The sequence below is a fragment of the Urtica dioica genome, chromosome 4 (genome assembly GCF_054948205.1).
Source record: "Urtica dioica subsp. dioica isolate 48M chromosome 4, U.dioica_male_clone48M_v1_H2, whole genome shotgun sequence".
NCBI lineage: Eukaryota > Viridiplantae > Streptophyta > Magnoliopsida > Rosales > Urticaceae > Urtica > Urtica dioica.
Window position 1 is genome coordinate 8919593 of NC_142759.1, and position 19036 is coordinate 8938628.

General features: G+C 38.2%; 2 protein-coding genes across 2 annotated transcripts; one reads left to right on the top strand and one right to left on the bottom strand.

Moving 5' to 3' along the window:
- LOC149400120 (uncharacterized) lies at positions 1-2279 on the bottom strand. Its single transcript, XM_089612546.1, has 6 exons — positions 1779-2279; positions 1604-1697; positions 1253-1371; positions 1061-1144; positions 434-535; positions 1-329 (listed from the first exon to the last, which is right to left on the bottom strand). Exons 1-6 carry the CDS (start codon positions 2055-2057, stop codon positions 279-281), a joined length of 729 nt encoding a protein of 242 aa, XP_089468672.1. The 5' UTR covers positions 2058-2279; the 3' UTR covers positions 1-278.
- Positions 2280-12224: 9945 nt separating this feature from the next.
- LOC149400121 (auxin response factor 19-like) lies at positions 12225-19015 on the top strand. Its single transcript, XM_089611356.1, has 14 exons — positions 12225-12499; positions 12662-13160; positions 13690-13802; positions 13876-13971; positions 14091-14147; positions 14226-14381; positions 14479-14563; positions 14687-14777; positions 14863-15027; positions 15223-15418; positions 15518-15656; positions 16164-18004; positions 18096-18286; positions 18375-19015. The coding sequence occupies exons 2-14, from the start codon at positions 13118-13120 to the stop codon at positions 18553-18555; spliced, it is 3354 nt and encodes a 1117-aa protein (XP_089467482.1). The 5' UTR covers positions 12225-12499; positions 12662-13117; the 3' UTR covers positions 18556-19015.
- The last annotated feature ends 21 nt before the right edge of the window (positions 19016-19036 follow it).

Sequence of the window (19036 nt, forward strand, 5' to 3'; positions counted from 1 at the left end):
CTTCATTTATTTTTTTCGTTAAGCCTTCTGGTCGTGGTACTCAAAGAAGTGGATGTTAACATTGCGTCGCTTCGCTATTGCTGGTAGAAAAAAAAAAAAAAAAAAAAAAAAAAAAAAAAAAACTACACACACACAATATTGGACACATCGCCTGGGCACACACTCTTTGCACACATACATACTTACTCAGGTAACAAAAATAATATTGCCCGCGGAAAATATCTGATTCAGAACAACGGATAAAACCAGCACATCGATAGCTTTATACAAATGGGGTTTCAGTTCCTATGATTCCGAGTATGTTGTTCCTCAATTAAGCTTTGAACTCTCTGCACATAAATTGCAAACAAGACTCGAGTTGTAAGGAAGTGAATAACACGTTACTGAATCAAATAAACAAACCTTATATAATTTTGTAATTTTTTGTTTCTACCTTCACAGAGCTTCCAACCTCCTCTAGCTTTTGAAGTAGAATTAGATCTCCAGGATGAGAAAACAAATCCTGCCTGAGAGATTTCGCTGGCGACGTGTGAAGCTAAGGAATTCAAGAAAGAGCAAACTATGATTTAGCCTTCATGGTGTGTAGTAAACATAGAAAAATGAAAAGTTGCTTGAACATCGAAAGCGTGGAAATTTTAAGGGAAAAATAATAGATTCCATGCTATTTTCGTATTCTTGTTTGGATGTGTTTAGAAAATATGTCGAAAAATGAACGGAACAATTTAAACTAAAGTAGAGAAAGAAAACGCACGAGTGAGATAAAAAAAAAATGCTAGAGGTTTACAATTTATCCCTCAAATTTATTTTCCCTGAAAGAAGGCAAGGAAAATGCTAGAGATTTACAATTTTCATATTCATTTATTTTGCACTAGACCCTGACATTATCGACCGGAAGACTAATAAGGTCCGAAAAATAGACCTTACAGCTAGACGAAGGCTTATAATTAAGACACAAAAACTGTTAATTCATATGTGAATAGCTATTTATAAGAAGGACAAGTATTCAGAAACGAAAAATCGATGATAGAAAGAAATCAAGCTTGAAATATTTTCAACAAACCTTCAAACTTGAAGCTTCATCGATGGCGGATACTTGTCTGGAGAATGCCTCAGATCTCATGTTCGAAAGGCGCATCAGAACAGCCTGAAAGTTGTAAAACGAAGCTTCTACTCATTCATTGTAAGAGCTAAACAGAAACGAAGCTATACTCTTCCTTTTTCCTTTTTTTTTTCTTTTCTATTTTTAAATTACCTTCCTAAAAGCACTAGGATTTGCGATCCCCTGGATTTGAACATCGTCGCTCGGCGATCGTCTGACACCAACGTTCTCTATTCTAAGAGAGTAAACACCAAGCTTAGATTGCAAATACCCTGTTCGTAGCAACGAATTATCCGAATCAATATATGGAACGCGACATTTCCACGGGAGTGTTTAGAGAAATCGAATCAACAGAGAAATGAAAACATCTCGCCTAGGGATTTCATTTCAGTACGAATCACAGGAATCAACAGAGAATTGAAAACCTCTCGCCTAGGGATTTCATTTCAGTACGAGGCACAAGAATCAACAAAGGAATTGAAGCCACGCAAAGAATAATCGAACCTTGCTCGATCACCACGTCGGCGACAGAGGCCAACAGGATGTGCTTCTCCTTCTTCAACGCGCCAAAGCACGGAAACGCCACTGGCCGAGCAACCTGTTCTACGATCGATCAACCAATCAATCAATCAATCAATTGAACAGATTCGATCTGATCAAAGCGGAGAGAGGATTTTACTTGGTAGACGATGGAGTCTGGAGTGAGATAGAGTTTCTTGGAGCGAATGTCTCTGCGCAGAATGTACCTCCGAACCGGCAAGTAAAGAAGCATGAACAGACCGAAACCCCAGGCCAATATCAAGAGCAGCGAGTACAGAATCCATCGGACGGTTTGGTACTTGACGAAATTCTCTTCCATTTCTGCGAACGAAGCGGAGTACAGAACCGGCTCGGCTTCTTCCGCCGATAACAATCCTCTCTCCAAGCTTTCATCGTTGACCTCGCCGACTGTGCCCATCTCACGAGCGTGTAAGAAAGACGATCTCACGGCTTTGTTTGTTTTGTGTGTTTGTTGGAAGAATATCTGTGTCTTTGTAAACGTAAAAGCGAGCGGTCTCAGCTAACGGTCCAGTTTCAGAGTTCAGATGGGAAGACTACCGGCAAAAGCAGATTGTCCGAGTCTCTGGTCAAACTCTTCTTCGGCCTATCACGTGAAACTGGCCATGTTTTGAAGAATAAATTACACCAATACCTCATATTTTCAAACATTCCATACGTATCTCAATCATTTTAATTTAATTCTATCGTGTTATTATAAGGGCTCTAGAGCTAACTAAATAAAAACTTCAAATTTTGATAAATAGTCATGGACCATGGTTTTATTAATTTTACAAAATAGTCATCAACAAAAATTAGCTATCCATTATCAAATATCCAAAATACATTTTATTAAACATTTCAAAATTAAATAAAAAATGAATCATTAAATGAGTTGACTATATCCAAGTTTAATTACACTATCTCTCTATCAACGATGAGTTTGTCTCTTTGCTCCGATTTTAAATCTTTATTATGGCGCTCGAAAATGGCATTTTTGTAACAAATTTACGGACATTAACACAAATCAACATAAAATACCAAAATTAACACTAATGTACATTGACATTAACACGAATAAACCTTCAAATCAAGTTGAAACAATTAAATTAAATATAATGAATCAGCATATACATAAATAAACTAAGATCCTTAAATAGTCTACAACTGAATCATCAAAATCATAAACAAAATCATTTTTATTTTGTGTGTGAAAAACATAATAGTTGGCTAAGAAGCTGAATTTTTATAGTCTAAAAAATTATAAAACAAACACCATTCATTATATTAAAAATATGATTTTATGAAAAAATCTCACTTTTAAGAAAAAATATCACTTTTTGTAGCGCTTGATCGTGTTTTTCGTGTTGTTTTTGTATCAAATTTATCATCAATATTACATAAATGAACACAAATTTACATACATATACCGATATTAACACAAATAAACACAGATATAAGTATTCATGAACACCTAAAATTAATTTCAAAATGAAGAAGAAGAAGAAGTAATTAAGAGAATAAAAAAAATTGATTCCAATTACAAAGCAAAACATCCTTGTTGCCCTTAGTATACTTCAACATCTGCGAGCAGAGCATCTACAACCTCTCCGCAAACCTCGGCGTGTCCAGATCAGCACCTTCGAGTCTAATCTCGTGCCATTGATTCTTCGACGTCAATGAGCAGAGCATCCGCGCCCTCCTTGTTGCCTTAGCATTTCTAGATCGGCCTCGCCGCACCTAGTCCTGCGCCAAGAGTTCTTTGGCGGCAGCGATCGAGCAGAGCACCCGCAGCCTCCTCGTGGACTTCAACGTGTCCAAATCGGCCTTGCCCCACCTGACACCGTGCCGAGAGTTCTACGACGACGGCGAACAAGGATTCCATGTAGAAACCAAACATGGATCTCTTATCTTCCATAAGCATGATCTCTGTCAAAGTGTTGGAGAGGGAACTTCTCAACGGCGGAGCCGTTAAACTTATGGAATTGTCGGCATCGTCGACTTCTCCGACTCCTCCATCAAACAAGAAGTTTGATTTGAGATCTGGAATCATCTATGGAGAGAGAGAGAGAGAGAGATGCAAATATTTTGAAATGAATATTTTCATCGGTGTATATATTGGACATACGAATCTAGAGGTTTTATTTAATTTTTCATTAATTATTTTTTATCTCAACAGCAAAAAAATTGGTTTAATTGCCACATCCTCAAAATTGACTATTTAAACAAAAATCTTGAAACATTGGCTAGTTTACAATTTCAACATTTCACATAGCTTGGTTCGTGTATTTTTATCTTATTATCAACGAAACTGTAAACAAGTAATTAGGCCAAATAGAACTGTAAACAAAGAAAAACTTTAAATAGAGATTCACGAAATAAAATGAGATAATAGGTTGAAAATTAATTGAGGTATTCTAATAAAACTTTAATTATGTATTTACTTTAAACGAGTTAGGGTATAGTTCATGACTCGGGTATAAGTGTGGCCACACACGAGGTTTGTGGGAAAATCGACTCATCCGAGATGGCAAAAGCCTTGGTTTGGAAAGGCTTGTGAAGATATTCTCGGGATGTTGGATGAAGGTTGTGTGACATGTTAGCATATGAATAGAACAAACAATACAATGACTCATGTCCTCACTTCGTATTTGTGTCAATGACTGATATCCTAACTTCGTACTCGAATCCTTCTTTTAATTCTCACTTTTAGCTGTAAGAATGTCATGATACATGTTTGAGACTATTGCTCAAGACCAAATTAGTATGAAGTGTATTATTATAGCTAATATGAATTTAATTTTGGTTAAATTAGCCAATGTGTCGTATATTTTATATATTCTTTTTTTTATATATAATGAAACAAGAGTTTTTTCATAAGAAAATGGGTAAAATACCCAAGAATACAAACACCAAACTTCTTACATCAAGGAAAAATAAATTCTTAAGTCGTGATTGATTCATCACTATATACTGATGATATCACATTGTGTGTAAGCTTCCAAGAAACGGAAGACAACAAAACACACTAAATTTAGAGAAACTTCGTGGCTCGTTTAAAACTTCCTCGAAGGATGATGGAGGAATTCAATCACCTGAGGACAATCCACCTCGAAAAAGTATGTCTGAATACCTGTATTTCCAAAACTTTAAATGAAAAACATGAAAGATGGCTAATCCATTTTCAAAACAAAAACCCACAATTATAATGTGGAAATCCGAACCCAAATTCAAACCACAAATCCATAACAAATACCCATGAACAAAGACACGAAATATTATTCGAATACTAAAATTTAAGCTACTATCCACCGAAAAAATATATGCTCTACCCGCCATCTTAATCCTCTCTTCGCTTAGTAGCCACGAGTCTCTCGGTGACCCGCGGGTGTCGTATATTTTATATAATAGTCATAAAACTACACTAACCAACAAAGTCAGACATTAAAACCATTAATAAGTATCGGACCAAAATTTAATAATTAAAAATAAATAAATTACCAATCTCGCGAAATTAAGATATCATAAAAAAAACATTTATTATATATAGGGCCCTGTGTATAAAACACGACACATGATTTCATTTTAAAAAAAAGATAAAGAAATATCATGTTTAACTCAATATCTAAAATCAAAGAAAAACAAAAAACCAAATATATTGGAATATAAAGAATTATGAACTAAACTATATTGTAATTAACAAACTGAATTTCATTTATTATGAAATAAGCGGTTAATGTTTTGAATTTTAAATAAAACGATTTTGTATGATTTATTGACAAACTACTTGAGAGATATGTTGCTATAAACCAAGAAATCAAGCTTTAATTTTCGAAATCAGATCATAATTGACTTGCATATTATAGAAATTTCTCTATTTAAAAAAAAAAAAATTTAGCTGAAAGGTCACGTCATTAAATTTAGTTATTTTGCAAAAATAATTGAAACGTTAAATCATTATACAATCTCAACATAGATTGAGTAATTTTTCTATAAACCTGATTGGTCTTCAAAATAATAATGATAATAAAAGTGGGAAGTTTAAAAACCCAAAACACCAACCAAATCCAAGTTACATAACATCATATAAGTGATGCATATTGCCTCTCAAAACCCAAAGTTAATAGCTTAATGATCCTGCGATGCCATCAAATACATTAGACTCGTAGCTAAAACATTAATGAGAATTTAAAATCAATCCGTTAATGTTTACAAGTTTTTGCATGAATCGACTGATCGCAGATCTCTGAATTATTCAGAGGCTACAGCCTACAATAACGTGGTCTAAACAAAAGCTGTTAAATAAAGAAGGTTCGGGGGTAAAGGATATCGAACAACATGGTTTAAGAAAGTTAAAAAAAAAAAATTAAATAAATAAATAAAAGAGAGAATAGGGCTCACATGAACCTGACTGGGTGATTCAGACGTGGCTTGTCCTTGTTTGTGGAGGGCCATGGGAAGAAACAATGATGTGGCCATATCTACACGTCAGGTGAATTTAGCAACCTTTGGTTTGGATCATTGGGCCCACAACTTCCAGCCCAATGTGGGCGGGCGAAGGAAACAATAAAATCACGAATGAATCAAATTCCTTTATTGCACTTAAATTTCCTAGCTCAACCTCTGGAGACGAGTACTCCAGGGAAGGAATAAAAACAAGATAGAGAAATTACATATACAAGCTCCAACCTTGTCAATAGTTGGCATACAATGTATCACGTATCAGATGAGAAATTCGTATCTGTATCAAATTTATTTATAAAAGGAGTCTAAATCACCAAAGATGGATTTTTTTTTTAGATAGTATGAGATAAAAATATAAATATATTGAATTGATATAAATTGTGATTATTAATTTTAGTGTACTAAAAATTGAACTTGTATCCATGTAATTATTAACTTTAATATGAACTGGACTTGTATCCAAATTATATGCCGGAACAAAATAATAGAGAGAGTTATATATCTCCGTCCTCTAACTTTTTATTTATTTATTTATTTTAATTTTTTTTTTTTTTTTTGGGTCACGGGATTGCTTCTCTCTTTGAAGGCACTCTCACTTACAATGACCAATGGTTCAAAGGAACACTATAAGCCACTCAAATATATAAGGTTTGGTACGAAGTTATTATTGTGAACTATTTTTATTTATTTTTTCCCTTTTCTTGAATAAAATTAGTTGTATAGTTGCTGTCCACCATTAGTTGTTATGGTGTTATATCAGACCTTCACATCATCAATTTAGCCTCAATCAACATCATTTCCCTCTCATATTATTGTGACCATTACATGTTAAGCACATAAATATTCTTCACTTTAGAAGATATATATACATGAAGCTGCTTACTTGATTACGCACATATTTATATGCATTAGAGGAAAGCAGACATACAGAATCACTTTACAAGATATACATGAAGTTTAAATTACAATTAAATTCCTTACCTAACTAAGCACATAAATATATGCATTAGAGGCAGGCAGACACACAGAATGATTCTGTTATATAAAAATACATCTAAACTCGATGTACTAGATTGATCTTAATTTATTATATTTATATTTATTATTATTATTATTATTATAATCATTATTATTCTCGCACATGGGTTAGTCTAATTATGAAAGGAACCGACAAGGCCGCGATGAAGAACAACAATTGCATTTCTTGCTCTAGGCTGTCCTTCCTAATTATTCGTCGAAATTTTCTATTTTTTAATATAAAAGCTCAACAAAGATAAATGATCTCTGGATTTTTCATTGTTTTTTTTTTGTTCCAACTGCGTATCTCTTGTACATTATGTAGTACGATTGCCTGGAGAACTTAAATGAATTGGCGAGTCACAATGGAATTCTTATAAGGCTTGACTTTGAGATAATTATAATGTGTAGCTAAGGACAATGACATGACATATTGACATGCATATGATCTGTTTGATGGATCCACCAAACCAGTACAGTTAACAGTTAGGTACAAGACTCATGTATGGCTTTACCATTAGTATATATCCCCTACATATCTATGAGGATTTAAGTACTATCTCACTTGTTTAGCCAAAATAAACTACAAAGCTCCCTTGCAAAGCGTTTTTCCCATCATATACTTATCCGTCAAATTTAATGGGATCCACAAAATCCTTCAAAAAATATACATTGAATTTAAATTGGTGTATGATAAACTACACCCACAAATTTATGTCCTTTTGGTAATTTTACATGTAAAAGTCAAATAAAAATTCAAATTTCTAAATAACTAAGTTTTGGGAAATAAGGTTGGGATCTAACACGAACGATAACTCTAATACCAATTATTGAATAAATTATTTCCATAAAGGGTTAATTACGGTTCTTCTGTATTGAACACAAACGATCGTTTCGATACTTTTTATTGGGTAATCAATCTCTTAACATTATAATATGTTTACAAATATGGAATAAAAGAAAACGCGAACAATCGTTAATATTTAATTGCCGTAAACATTAATTACCAGTAAACCTGGCTTGGCGGGAGGTACCGTGACTCCCGCTACCGCCAAGCCCGGACTCCCGTTACTTGGGCAAACGGGAGTCCCGTCCCGTTAATGAACGGGATGGTAGCGGGACTACCGCCTAACGGGATTCGGACCCCGTTAGGCATAAAAAAAAATATATAAAAAATTTAAATGAATTTAAATAATTATATAAAAGGACTTAATTGAAAAGATTTTGAAGTAAATGGGTAGAAAAAATAATAAAGAAGAATGTGAAATTAAAAACGGGCCTCCTAAAAAATCTCACCGACCCCTAAAAAGGTGCGACGGCGAGGAAAAAGAGCACCCCTTTCCTCGTTAATTATTTGAAAATTTATCCCGGACAAGGGCCGGGATATCCCTTAGTTATACAAGTTAGTCTAACCATTTATGTTTACATTTGCAAAATCAACTTCAAAATCGTCAAGAATATCGAAGCACATGAATGTTTCTTGTGCTCGATTTCTATGTTGAATCCAATCCTTACCACACGTCAATGCTTCGACCATCTCCGGTTTCAAGCTACATCTTCTATCGTCGATGATGCGGCCCGCGCTACTAAAAGCCGCCTCAGATGACACGGTTGAAACAGGGATGGTGAGGATGTCTTGTGCCATAGATGACAAGACCGGGAACCTCCTCGCATTCTGTCTCCACCAAACCAAGAGATCGATGGCTTCGTCATCCGACCTGACCCAATCGTTCCGATCGTACTCTTGGATCTCCGGATGGGACCGTGCGTCGGTTGCGCTCGACCTCGTCTGACTTGTCCCAGTTTCTTGTTGTTGAAGCGATGGGCTGTAAGCGGGCGCGTTGACGAAGACATTCGTGTATTGGTGTCTTCTCGGATACTGCGTCTGTGATTGAGATGGTTGTGCTCGATATTGCGGTAGGAGTTCACCTCGTATACCTTGAAAAGATCAAAAAAAGCTTGCACGATCCTCGCGAGATCAAGTGCAACGTAATCTTGGTCCACGAAATGGTTTCTAATGTACTTCATGGATTTTTTTAAACCACCAATTTACATCGGACGTCTAGAATGGCTCCAAAACCATATAATAATGGAACCTTTCCAGCCCCCCAATATTTTAGAAACTTGGCTGTCATTGCTTTAATAGAATCTTGAAAAATTGTTTCGTTTTTATATTTATCAAAATGCACTGCAATTGCGGTCATAGTATGAAGACCGATAAAAGAAGTAGGAGTGTAAACAGCAGAGAGATAACAAGTTTCTTTGTAAAAAATGTCGAGAAAAGAAACAAATGATTCAGCCATCCTAATATCATAGTCGGATATAGCGTTTCGCCATGTTCGCTGTTAATGTAAGAAACAATAACATTGACGTAATGCTCAGAAAAGAAGTTGGTCAACATGAGAAATGTAGAATTCCACCTAATTTTGTTATCTAGGTGAAAGGTGATTTCTTGGAGACCGTTTAGTCTAAGGCGTCTCTTAAGCTCATCTACTCTAGAGGTTGAACTATTTATCCAACTAATGTAATTCCTAATCTTGTTGATCGAAGGGTCATAACTACGGCTCCGGCTTGAACTATGAGGTTTATGATATGAGTAACACAACGTTGATGCAAAAGGGTATCGTCAACGTTAAGTTTCTCCTTTAACTCCCTAATCATGGCGTTGTTGCTTGTGGCATTATCTAAGGTTACATATATAATCCTATTGGTCAAGCCCACTCACCTATAACACTAACTATGATGTCTAAGATGTTTTCACCAGTGTGAGAACCTTATATCCTCCTAAAGGCTATGATACGTTTGTCTAGGTTTCAATTGTCGTCTATATTGTGCACTACAACGCTCATGAAATCCATCTTAGATTGACCAGTCCAGATATCCGAGGTTAAGGCTACGCTATACCTACCAGATGATATTGTGTCTTTCATTTGTTCCTTTTCTCCTAAAAACCATTTTAGGATATCGGATCTCAAAGCTTTCCTAGACATTATTTGAACGTTTGGAATTATAGAACTAATGAATCTAACGAAGCCTTGAGATTCGATATGACTAAAAGATTGATCGGTGGAAACAAAATATTCTACTAACTCACGTCTAAAGCTTACAGGATCGATGTGACTTACCTGGCTTGACGAGGCTCCAGATTGAGTCCCCTGGCAGTGCCTGTGATGACTCCACAATAGCGACGTCCCGACTCTTGTGTTGTGAGCGCTGAAGATTTTGCCACAACTGTGACATTTTCTGGCTTTTTCGCCGTTCGCAATCACATCTTCAAAGAAGGTCCACACAACGGACCTAGCACGACGTCGTGGTGGTTGTTGTTGTTGAGGTGGTTGTTGTTGTTGTTGAGCACCTTCATGTTGTTGTTGTTGTTCGTGTCGTGCTCGTCGTTGTCGTCGTTGTTGGGTCTCCTCTTGTTGTTCACGTTGTCGAGGTCGTGGAACTTGACTTCGAGGTTGAGGTGGTGGTGGTGGTGGTAGGTCTTCTTCTTCTTCCTCCTCCTCCTCCTCTTATTCATTTGGATTTTGGGTTGCATCATCATCTTCTTCTTCATTTGGATTTTGGGATTCACGATAATGTTGCTTGAATACTTGAAATTCTTGAAAAGCCACTTCGGATGGCAGAATTTGAGTTTTGTAAGCTTGCTCGGGATCCATTTGAGGGTAATATGGCATTTGGGTGTTTGGAATTTCGGTGAATTCCGAATGGTTGAAAGTATGAGCCACATAATTTGGATCGAAAGAATATTGAGTGTTTGGGTCGGGGGCGTTTTGAGACAAGTGCAACCAATTTTCTTCAAAACGGTGCATTCGTTCACCTCGGGAAGCTCTTCCCTTTCGACCTCCTCGGTTGTGGGATGAGGATGCCACGAAAAATTGAAAGCGGTAATGAGTATTAGAGATTAAAATCGAGAGCGTTTCGAGAGTATTTGAGATTGAGATCGAGAGAATTTGAGAGAGTTTGAGAGAAATGTGTGAAGAAAATGAATGAATGAGGGGTATTTATAGATTTTAGAAATAAATGGGTAAAAAAAAAAAATTCGTCCGAAAAATGTCCAACGGCTATATTCCAACGTTTAAAAAAAAAACGGCTCTTTTTTTTTTTTTTGCTGTTGGATCTTTGATCCAACGGCCGAGATTAAAAAAAAAACACACACGGGACTAACGGGAGTCCCGGTCCCGTTAGCGCCCTTAACGGGAGTCCCGTTAATTCCGTTAGTCCCTGCGACTCCCGGTACCGATACTATTCCTAACGGTAGCGGGGATCCCGTCCCGTCACGCTACCGTTAGGCCACGTTTAATTACCAGGATACTCAAAACCATTCAACAAATAAGATATACTGTTCTATAAATAGAATAGTAAAAAATATATCAATGATATTCTCTTAAATAATTATTATATTAAATGTTCACCAAATCAGATCATATTTAATATATATTATTTATTTATTTATTTATTTTGTTTTGAGAGAAAAACTTCAATCTTATTGGGCTTTAATCTAATAAATTCAAGTCCATGTACCTCATTGTACACGCCTGCCAAAAGGGCTTGTGGGCTGATTTAAATTGCTCTTTTACAAGTCTATTTACTAGTCAATGATATAGTCAAAATGAAATCCAGCGACGTCTTGCGATGGATAACGACGATTTGCGATGAAATTTATCATTTTCTTCAATGATATAGTTAAAAATAAAAAAAATTAATTTTTTTAATTAATTTTGTGTGTGTTTGTCGAAAATCATCGGAGATCTTCAAAAGTGTTAAATAAAGAATTAGAGAGATAGAGAAGTATAATTTATTTTTTTAGAAAATTATGTAGAGGAGTGTTTTTGTCCGAAAATGAACCAAAACTTCATTTTGAGATATTTTTAACATAAAAGGTCTATCCAATATATTTTACTTGGAAAATAAAATTTATCTTAATATACATAGATAATCACTGATCAATTATTGTTAAATTCAATTTCACTCTAATACTTGTATTATTCGGTGATGAAGTAATATTTTATATTTTTATTTAATTCGTAAGCAAAAGAGTGACTGCTTTGCCAGGGTCGAGTCTTTATTTATTTAGTTCCTTTTTTTTTTTTTTTTTTTTGCGTGCAACCTGGGTCGAGTCTATTTCATGTCGGCTTCGTCATTCACATATTAATAATAGAATAGAAAAAGTAATATAAAACAGTACACAAAGATAAATAATAAAAAGCTGTCCGAGATCAACAAAGTCGACCTCTGATTTATCGGCGACAAGTCAGTCTCTTTACCACTTTGATCCAAAGACACTTCGCTGTTTAGCAAACCCACTGAAAGAAAAGGAACCAAGCAAAAGAGAGGCAAAAAAAAAAAAAAAAAGAAAAAAAAAGAAGAGAATTTAGAGAAGTAGTCTTCCTTTGTAGTCAATTTATTTTAATATTTATTTATTTCTATTTTTTTTTCTTTTCCATTCTGGGTATTCTTCATTTATCTGTGAGTTCTCAAAGTCTACCTTTTTGTTCTGTGTTTCATTTATCTGGGTTGGGTTCCAAAATGGCGTTTGAATAGGAAATGGGAATCTACGACTGTGAAGATTCCTTTTTCACGGTTCGGAATTCGGATGCTTGAGCTCAGAAGTTGAGTTTTTTTTTTTCTTTCTTTCTCCATCTTTTTCCTTTTCTTTTTGGGGTTCTCTGTTGATGGGAAAAGTTCAATTATTAGGAAATCTGAGAGAAAATTATCAGAAACTTTGAAGTGAGCAAGGATTGGAAAAGAAAAGACAAAAGTGGTAGCTGGATTGTAAAGCTAATGTTGGGATTCTTTCATTTGGTAAAAGGTCGAAAGATAAAAAGAAAAGGCTGTTGATTTTACTGGGGAAGAAAAATAGAGCCAATTTTTTTTTTTTTTTTTTTGGTGAAGAAATGAGTCGGAGCTAAAAGGATTTTGGTGGGTAACAAAAGGAGGTTCAGTGATTTGGGCTTTTTTTTTTCAAAGGAGTTGAAAAAGGATATCTTGTTTGTCAGCATGAAAGCTCCTCCAAATGGGTTTTTGGCCACTTCTGTGGAAGGTGAGTTTTTTTTTTTTAAATATTTTTTTTTATGGTTAAGTTACTGTTTTATTTCTCTTCCTTTTGATACATTTCGTCTTGTCATGATGGGCCTGTGGTGTTAATCCTGTAGAATCTTGAGTTGTCAACTTAGAATTAGCTGCTATGATATCCACTTGGCTCTTAAATTGAAACGTTCAATTATCTTAGACTAAGTCATGATTTTTCGTTTAGGAGCTTGATCAGGATATTTGGCTCTTCCCGAGTTCAGATTCTTACCAAAAATTCTCTCGTCGCTTTAATGTGAATAATATTCGAATTTCCAACACAGGCTTTATTTTCTCATGCTCAATAGGTTAAGCTAGTTAATGTCATACGCTAGTTTAGAAGAAGAAACTAAGCACTTAAAGCGTTTTTTAGAAGAATTTTATTATTCTCATTCATATCCAAATTCCAATTACTAATTCTTCGCTTCTCGAGGGCCTTGATAGCCATAATGAAGCGAGAGCACTTCACAGAGTCTCCATTGTTTGGGTTTATTTGGAAACAGGAGAGAGAAAGAGCATTAATTCGGAGCTATGGCACTCTTGTGCCGGGCCACTGGTTTCTCTTCCTCCGATCGGAAGCCTCGTCGTTTACTTCCCACAAGGCCACAGCGAACAAGTATGTCCTCTCCCTCTCTCTCTCTCTCTCGCTCACTCTCTCTCGCTCTCTCATCGGTGCTCTTTAATTTCAGGTCTCGGCATCGATGCAGAAGGATCCTGATTTCATACCCAACTACCCGAACCTTCCCTCCAAGCTGATCTGCATGCTTCACAACGTAACATTGCATGTACGCAACCCGTGGATTCATCTTTTTTTTTTGTTCTTTTCGGTTAATCATCATCTCTTTCACTAGTCACTAGTTGCATAAGTATTCTGCAGTGAATAATTTTTACGCGTGTGAATCAGGCCGATACAGAGACGGACGAGGTTTATGCGCAGATGACTCTCCAGCCTGTTAATAAAGTAGGTCAGCCATTCATTAATAAATGGGTACTTTATATATATGTGTATGTGTCTAAAATATTATGTGCTGTGTGGTAGCATGACAGGGATGCATTATTGGCATCTGATATGGGCCTCAAACAAAACAGACAACCCACCGAGTTTTTCTGCAAAACTCTCACGGCGAGCGACACGAGTACACATGGTGGATTTTCCGTACCCCGCCGTGCAGCGGAGAAGATATTCCCACCTCTGGTGCGATAATCAACTTCCGATTTCAGGTCTCTTTGTTCTTCTTCCTCTTCTTGTCGTTGCTGACGTGGAAGTGGAAACAAATGAAATGTGTGTACAGGATTTCTCGATGCAGCCACCTGCGCAGGAGCTATCTGCCAGAGATTTGCATGATAACTCGTGGACTTTCAGACACATCTATCGCGGTAATTTTTTTTTTTTTTTGAGTGATTGATTGTTCTAGTTAGCAAACAAATCTCAATCGAATCGCAGAAATAATTTATTATTTTTTTGCCAAGTAAATAAGTTGCAGATCCATCATTTTTCAGGTCAACCGAAGAGGCATCTTCTGACAACAGGCTGGAGCGTGTTTGTGAGTACAAAAAGACTCTTTGCCGGAGACTCGGTCCTTTTTATAAGGTGCGAAGCTAATGCGATTGACATAACTAGTAATAACTACTTTTTGATAATCTATTAAGACTGAAGCGAGCTTTTTGGTAATTAGAGATGAAAAATCACAGCTTCTGTTAGGCATAAGGCGATCGACGAGGCAACAGCCAGCTCTGTCTTCTTCGGTCATTTCCAGCGACAGCATGCACATTGGAATCCTCGCCGCGGCAGCTCACGCTGCTGCAAATAACAGCCCTTTTACTATATTCTACAATCCCAGGTAATGGTTTTGAGACCTTAACCCTAGCGAATGATTGGAAGATTGTTGTATTTTCCAACAATTTCCACGCCTGCTTTTTTTTTTCTTTGTGGATTTTTTGAGTTTGTAAATCATTGGGGCAATCCAGAGAGTGATTCTGATTCTAGAAAGATCCTTTTTATTTTTATTTTTATTTTTTTTACTTTATATATGTAGGGCAAGCCCTTCGGAATTCGTGATTCCCTTAGCAAAGTACAACAAAGCCTTGTACACCCAAGTTTCGCTCGGAATGCGGTTTAGGATGATGTTTGAGACCGAGGAATCGGGAGTACGGAGGTACATGGGTACTATCACCGGCGTGAGTGATTTGGATTCTCTTCGATGGAAGAACTCGCAATGGCGAAATCTCCAGGTACGGCCGGGTTTTGTTCTTTTGGGGTCTTGCTAGGTGCTGGGCCTGTGATTAAGACGTTGACTTCTTTTTTTTTTTTTTTTTTTTGCGAATTGACAGGTTGGGTGGGATGAATCTACCGCCGGTGATCGGCCAAGCAGGGTTTCGATTTGGGAAGTCGAACCCGTCGTAACCCCTTTCTACATATGTCCACCACCATTTTTCAGACCCAAGTTTCTCAAACAACCAGGGATGCCAGGTAGGTCTTCTTCAGGTTGTTAATACAACAAAATTATAGTGACTTTTGATAAAATAAAGAATTGGAGATGGAAATGGAAATGGTGAGAAAACAGTTTGGCAAAGAATCAAAATTCTTAATTGTTAGTGGACCCAGGGAAAATTTAGGGAAAAAAATACACTCCTTGATATTTTTCAATTTTTTGTTTGGTAAAACTTGAAAACATGTGTACCGGATGGGTAAATCAAGTTATCGCACGCATGCGAATTCCCTATCGTTTTTCCATATAAAATGAAATACATCTTTTAGTTATAAATCCTCTTCCCCCTCGCCTATCCGAACAAAAGGCAAGGAAACAAAAGGATACGAATACCATAATTTTTCCCCTTGCACTTTCCACATTCCAAATATAAGCTCATTGATCAAAATTTCACCATTACCAAACTACCAAACACAACATCCCAAACATTTTAAATCTGACGGTTAACGTTCATCTTTCTCTAACCTGCTTCGTCGAATTTATGCCAGATGACGAATCGGAAATGGAGAACGCTTTCAAGCGAGCCATGCCGTGGCTCGGAGACGAGTTCGGGATGAAGGATCCGAGCAGCACAATCTTCCCTGGGCTGAGCCTTGTGCAGTGGATGAGCATGCAACAACAACAACAACAACAACAACAACAAAGCAATCAGTTCCCGGGCACACAGCCCGGATTTTTCCCTCCCATGGTTTCCCCAACATCCCTACACAACAACAGCCTCGACGATCCTTCCAAACTGCTGAGCTTCCAAACCCCAAACGCCCAACTAAACAATAGTAAAGCAACCACTCAGCTCAACCAAGCCAATCAAATTCCACAGCCCAACTCGATATGGCCACAACATCATCAACAACAACAACAACTATTGCAGACTCCGTCTAGTCAACCATCACAGAATAGTCACTTGTTAGTACAGAATCCGACAAATCAGCCACAGCAACATCAGCAGCAGAGACAGCAACAAGAACCTTCTCAGACTCAGCTCCTTCATCATCTTCAACAGCAACAGCAACAGCAACAACCACAACAACAGCAACAACATCAACAGCAACAAAAACCATCACCACAGCAACATCAACAACAACAACTCCAAATCCAACGCCAACAACAGCAACAGCAACAGCAACAGCAACAGCAAATGTCTATGAACAATGCGATGGTCATGGCCAATCAGGCGCCGAACCAGAACCCACAGCAATTTTCTCAGCAAAGTCTGAACAAGAACCCCGTTCCGTTGACATCGATGCCTCGGGAGCCGTCACCGCAGCAGCTCATCCAACATTCGACCGAGCTCCAATCACCGCATCTGCAGCACCAGAACCCACTTCAGTTCATGCAGCAGAACATGCCCCAGAGAGCGCCGCAGCAGCAAGGAGGCTCGGTCGCGGTCTCGGACCAACAACAGAGTCAATTACAGCTCTTACATGATTACCAGCAGCAACGGAAACAGCAACAACAGTTTCTCTCCCCAACCTCCAACTCCGTTCCGCAGCCTCAGCTCTCGCAGCAACAACAGGGAATCAATCAGCCATTGCCGTTGCCTTTGTCGCAGCCCATGAACAGCAACACGAGCATGAGCTTCTCGACCGAGAAGCTTCTGAACGCCAACAACTTCTCGAAGCCGGTGGTGATGATGATGAGAGCCAACTCGGGCCTCACCGACGGCGACGCTCCCTCGTGCTCCACCTCCTCTCCCTCCACCAACAACTGCCGAATCTCTCCCTCCAACGCCCTCAACAGAAACCATCAAGCTCCGGCGACCATGTTCCTCGCGGACACGGCGGCGGTGATGGACCACCCTCCCGGGAACTTGGCCCAGGAGCTCCAGAGCAAGCCCGATATCAGGGTCAAGAACGAAGTAGTGCCCGTAGTAGCGTCGAAAGGACTGGACCAGCTCAAATACAAAGGAGCCACCGCGGATCCGTTGGAGGCTTCGTCTTCGGGGACGTCGTATCTCGATGCCAGCACTATGCACCAGACTTTCCCTCTCCCGGCTTTCTGTTTGGACGGCGGCGACGCCCAATCCACTCCCCGGAGCAGCCTTCCTTTCTCCGCAAGTATAGACGGACTCCCCGATACTCTGCTGTCGCGAGGCTACGACTCTCAGAAAGATTTTCAGAACCTGCTCTCCAATTGTGGCGGCTCCGGTGGTGCTCCGAGAGATATCGAGACCGAACTGTCCACCGCGGCGATAAGCTCTCAGTCGTTTGGGGTGCCGAACATCCCTTTCAAGCCCACTTGCTCGAGCGATGTCACTCTCAACGATCCCGGGGTTTTGGGAAACGGGTTGTGGTCTAGCCAGGCTCAACGGATGAGAACGTATACGAAGGTGCGTAACTCTTCTTCCCCACCTTCCAAATGTGTTTTCACTGGATGCCGGGTTTTTATTTTTATTTTTGAACTTCAAAATTAAATTGCAGGTTCAAAAGCGTGGCTCTGTTGGAAGATGCATTGACGTCACGCGCTATAAAGGGTATGACGAGCTCAGAAACGATTTGGCCCGGATGTTCGGGATCGAAGGGCAGCTTGAAGACCCACAGAGGACTGACTGGAAGCTCGTCTACATGGACCACGAAAATGACATGTTGCTTGTCGGTGATGATCCGTGGCAGTAAGACTACAACAACCGGTTTCACTTTTTTCTTTCTATTTAACATCACCAAAACGCTTTGAAAATTTTGACCTTTTTTTTTCTATAGGGAATTTGTGAGCTGTGTTCAAAGCATAAAAATACTATCGTCCGCTGAAGTACAGCAAATGAGCTTGAACGCAGATTTAGGTCAAGTCCCGGTTGCAAACCAAGCTTGTAGTGGAACCGACAGTGGAAACGCGTGGCGGGGTCAGTATGATGATAACTCAGCCGCCTCTTTTAACCGCTAAAAGAAAAGTACCAATACAACTGGAACAAATTAGCCTTTCCACGCGCCAAGACTTTCCTTAAAAATCGACCTTCTCGTTCCAGACACAGCCTCGTATAAAAGAAAGAAGAGTTTGAGCTCTGTCCAGCGTGTTGGAAACAGATTGTGAGTAGGTAAAACCCATAATTTGAATCATTCCACCGGCACGAGCTCTCTCATTTTCCGTTATGTCGCTGGAGAGAGTTTTTTTTAATAGAAATTTCCCGTGTGTACAATATGATCCTTAATAGTTTCTTCCCGTTAAACTGATTTCTGGAAACCCTCTTTTTATGTGTTTGTAAATCATGTTATAGGAAAAGTATGTATGGTTTCAAACTATATGTAGAGCACATGGCACTTTTTTTAGCCATTGGTTTGGTTGGAAGCTTTTAAAAGTAGGCGTTTAGCTTCTTGTAAACGCTGACCTGATTAGTTTATCAATCAGAATTCGGTGCTTTCCACAG

Excerpts from the sequence above, each read along its gene's own strand:
- LOC149400120 (XM_089612546.1), bottom strand. The coding sequence starts at position 2,057 with ATGGGCACAGTCGGCGAGGTCAACGATGAAAGCTTGGAGAGAGGATTG. Across the intron at positions 1,698-1,778 it reads CAGACTCCATCGTCTACCAA|GTTGCTCGGCCAGTGGCGTT; the intron begins GTAAAATCCTCT and ends ATCGTAGAACAG. Across the intron at positions 536-1,060 it reads ATGAAGCTTCAAGTTTGAAG|CTTCACACGTCGCCAGCGAA; the intron begins GTTTGTTGAAAA and ends TGAATTCCTTAG.
- LOC149400121 (XM_089611356.1), top strand. The coding sequence starts at position 13,118 with ATGAAAGCTCCTCCAAATGGGTTTTTGGCCACTTCTGTGGAAG. Across the intron at positions 14,382-14,478 it reads AGAAGATATTCCCACCTCTG|GATTTCTCGATGCAGCCACC; the intron begins GTGCGATAATCA and ends ATGTGTGTACAG. Across the intron at positions 18,005-18,095 it reads GGATGAGAACGTATACGAAG|GTTCAAAAGCGTGGCTCTGT; the intron begins GTGCGTAACTCT and ends ATTAAATTGCAG.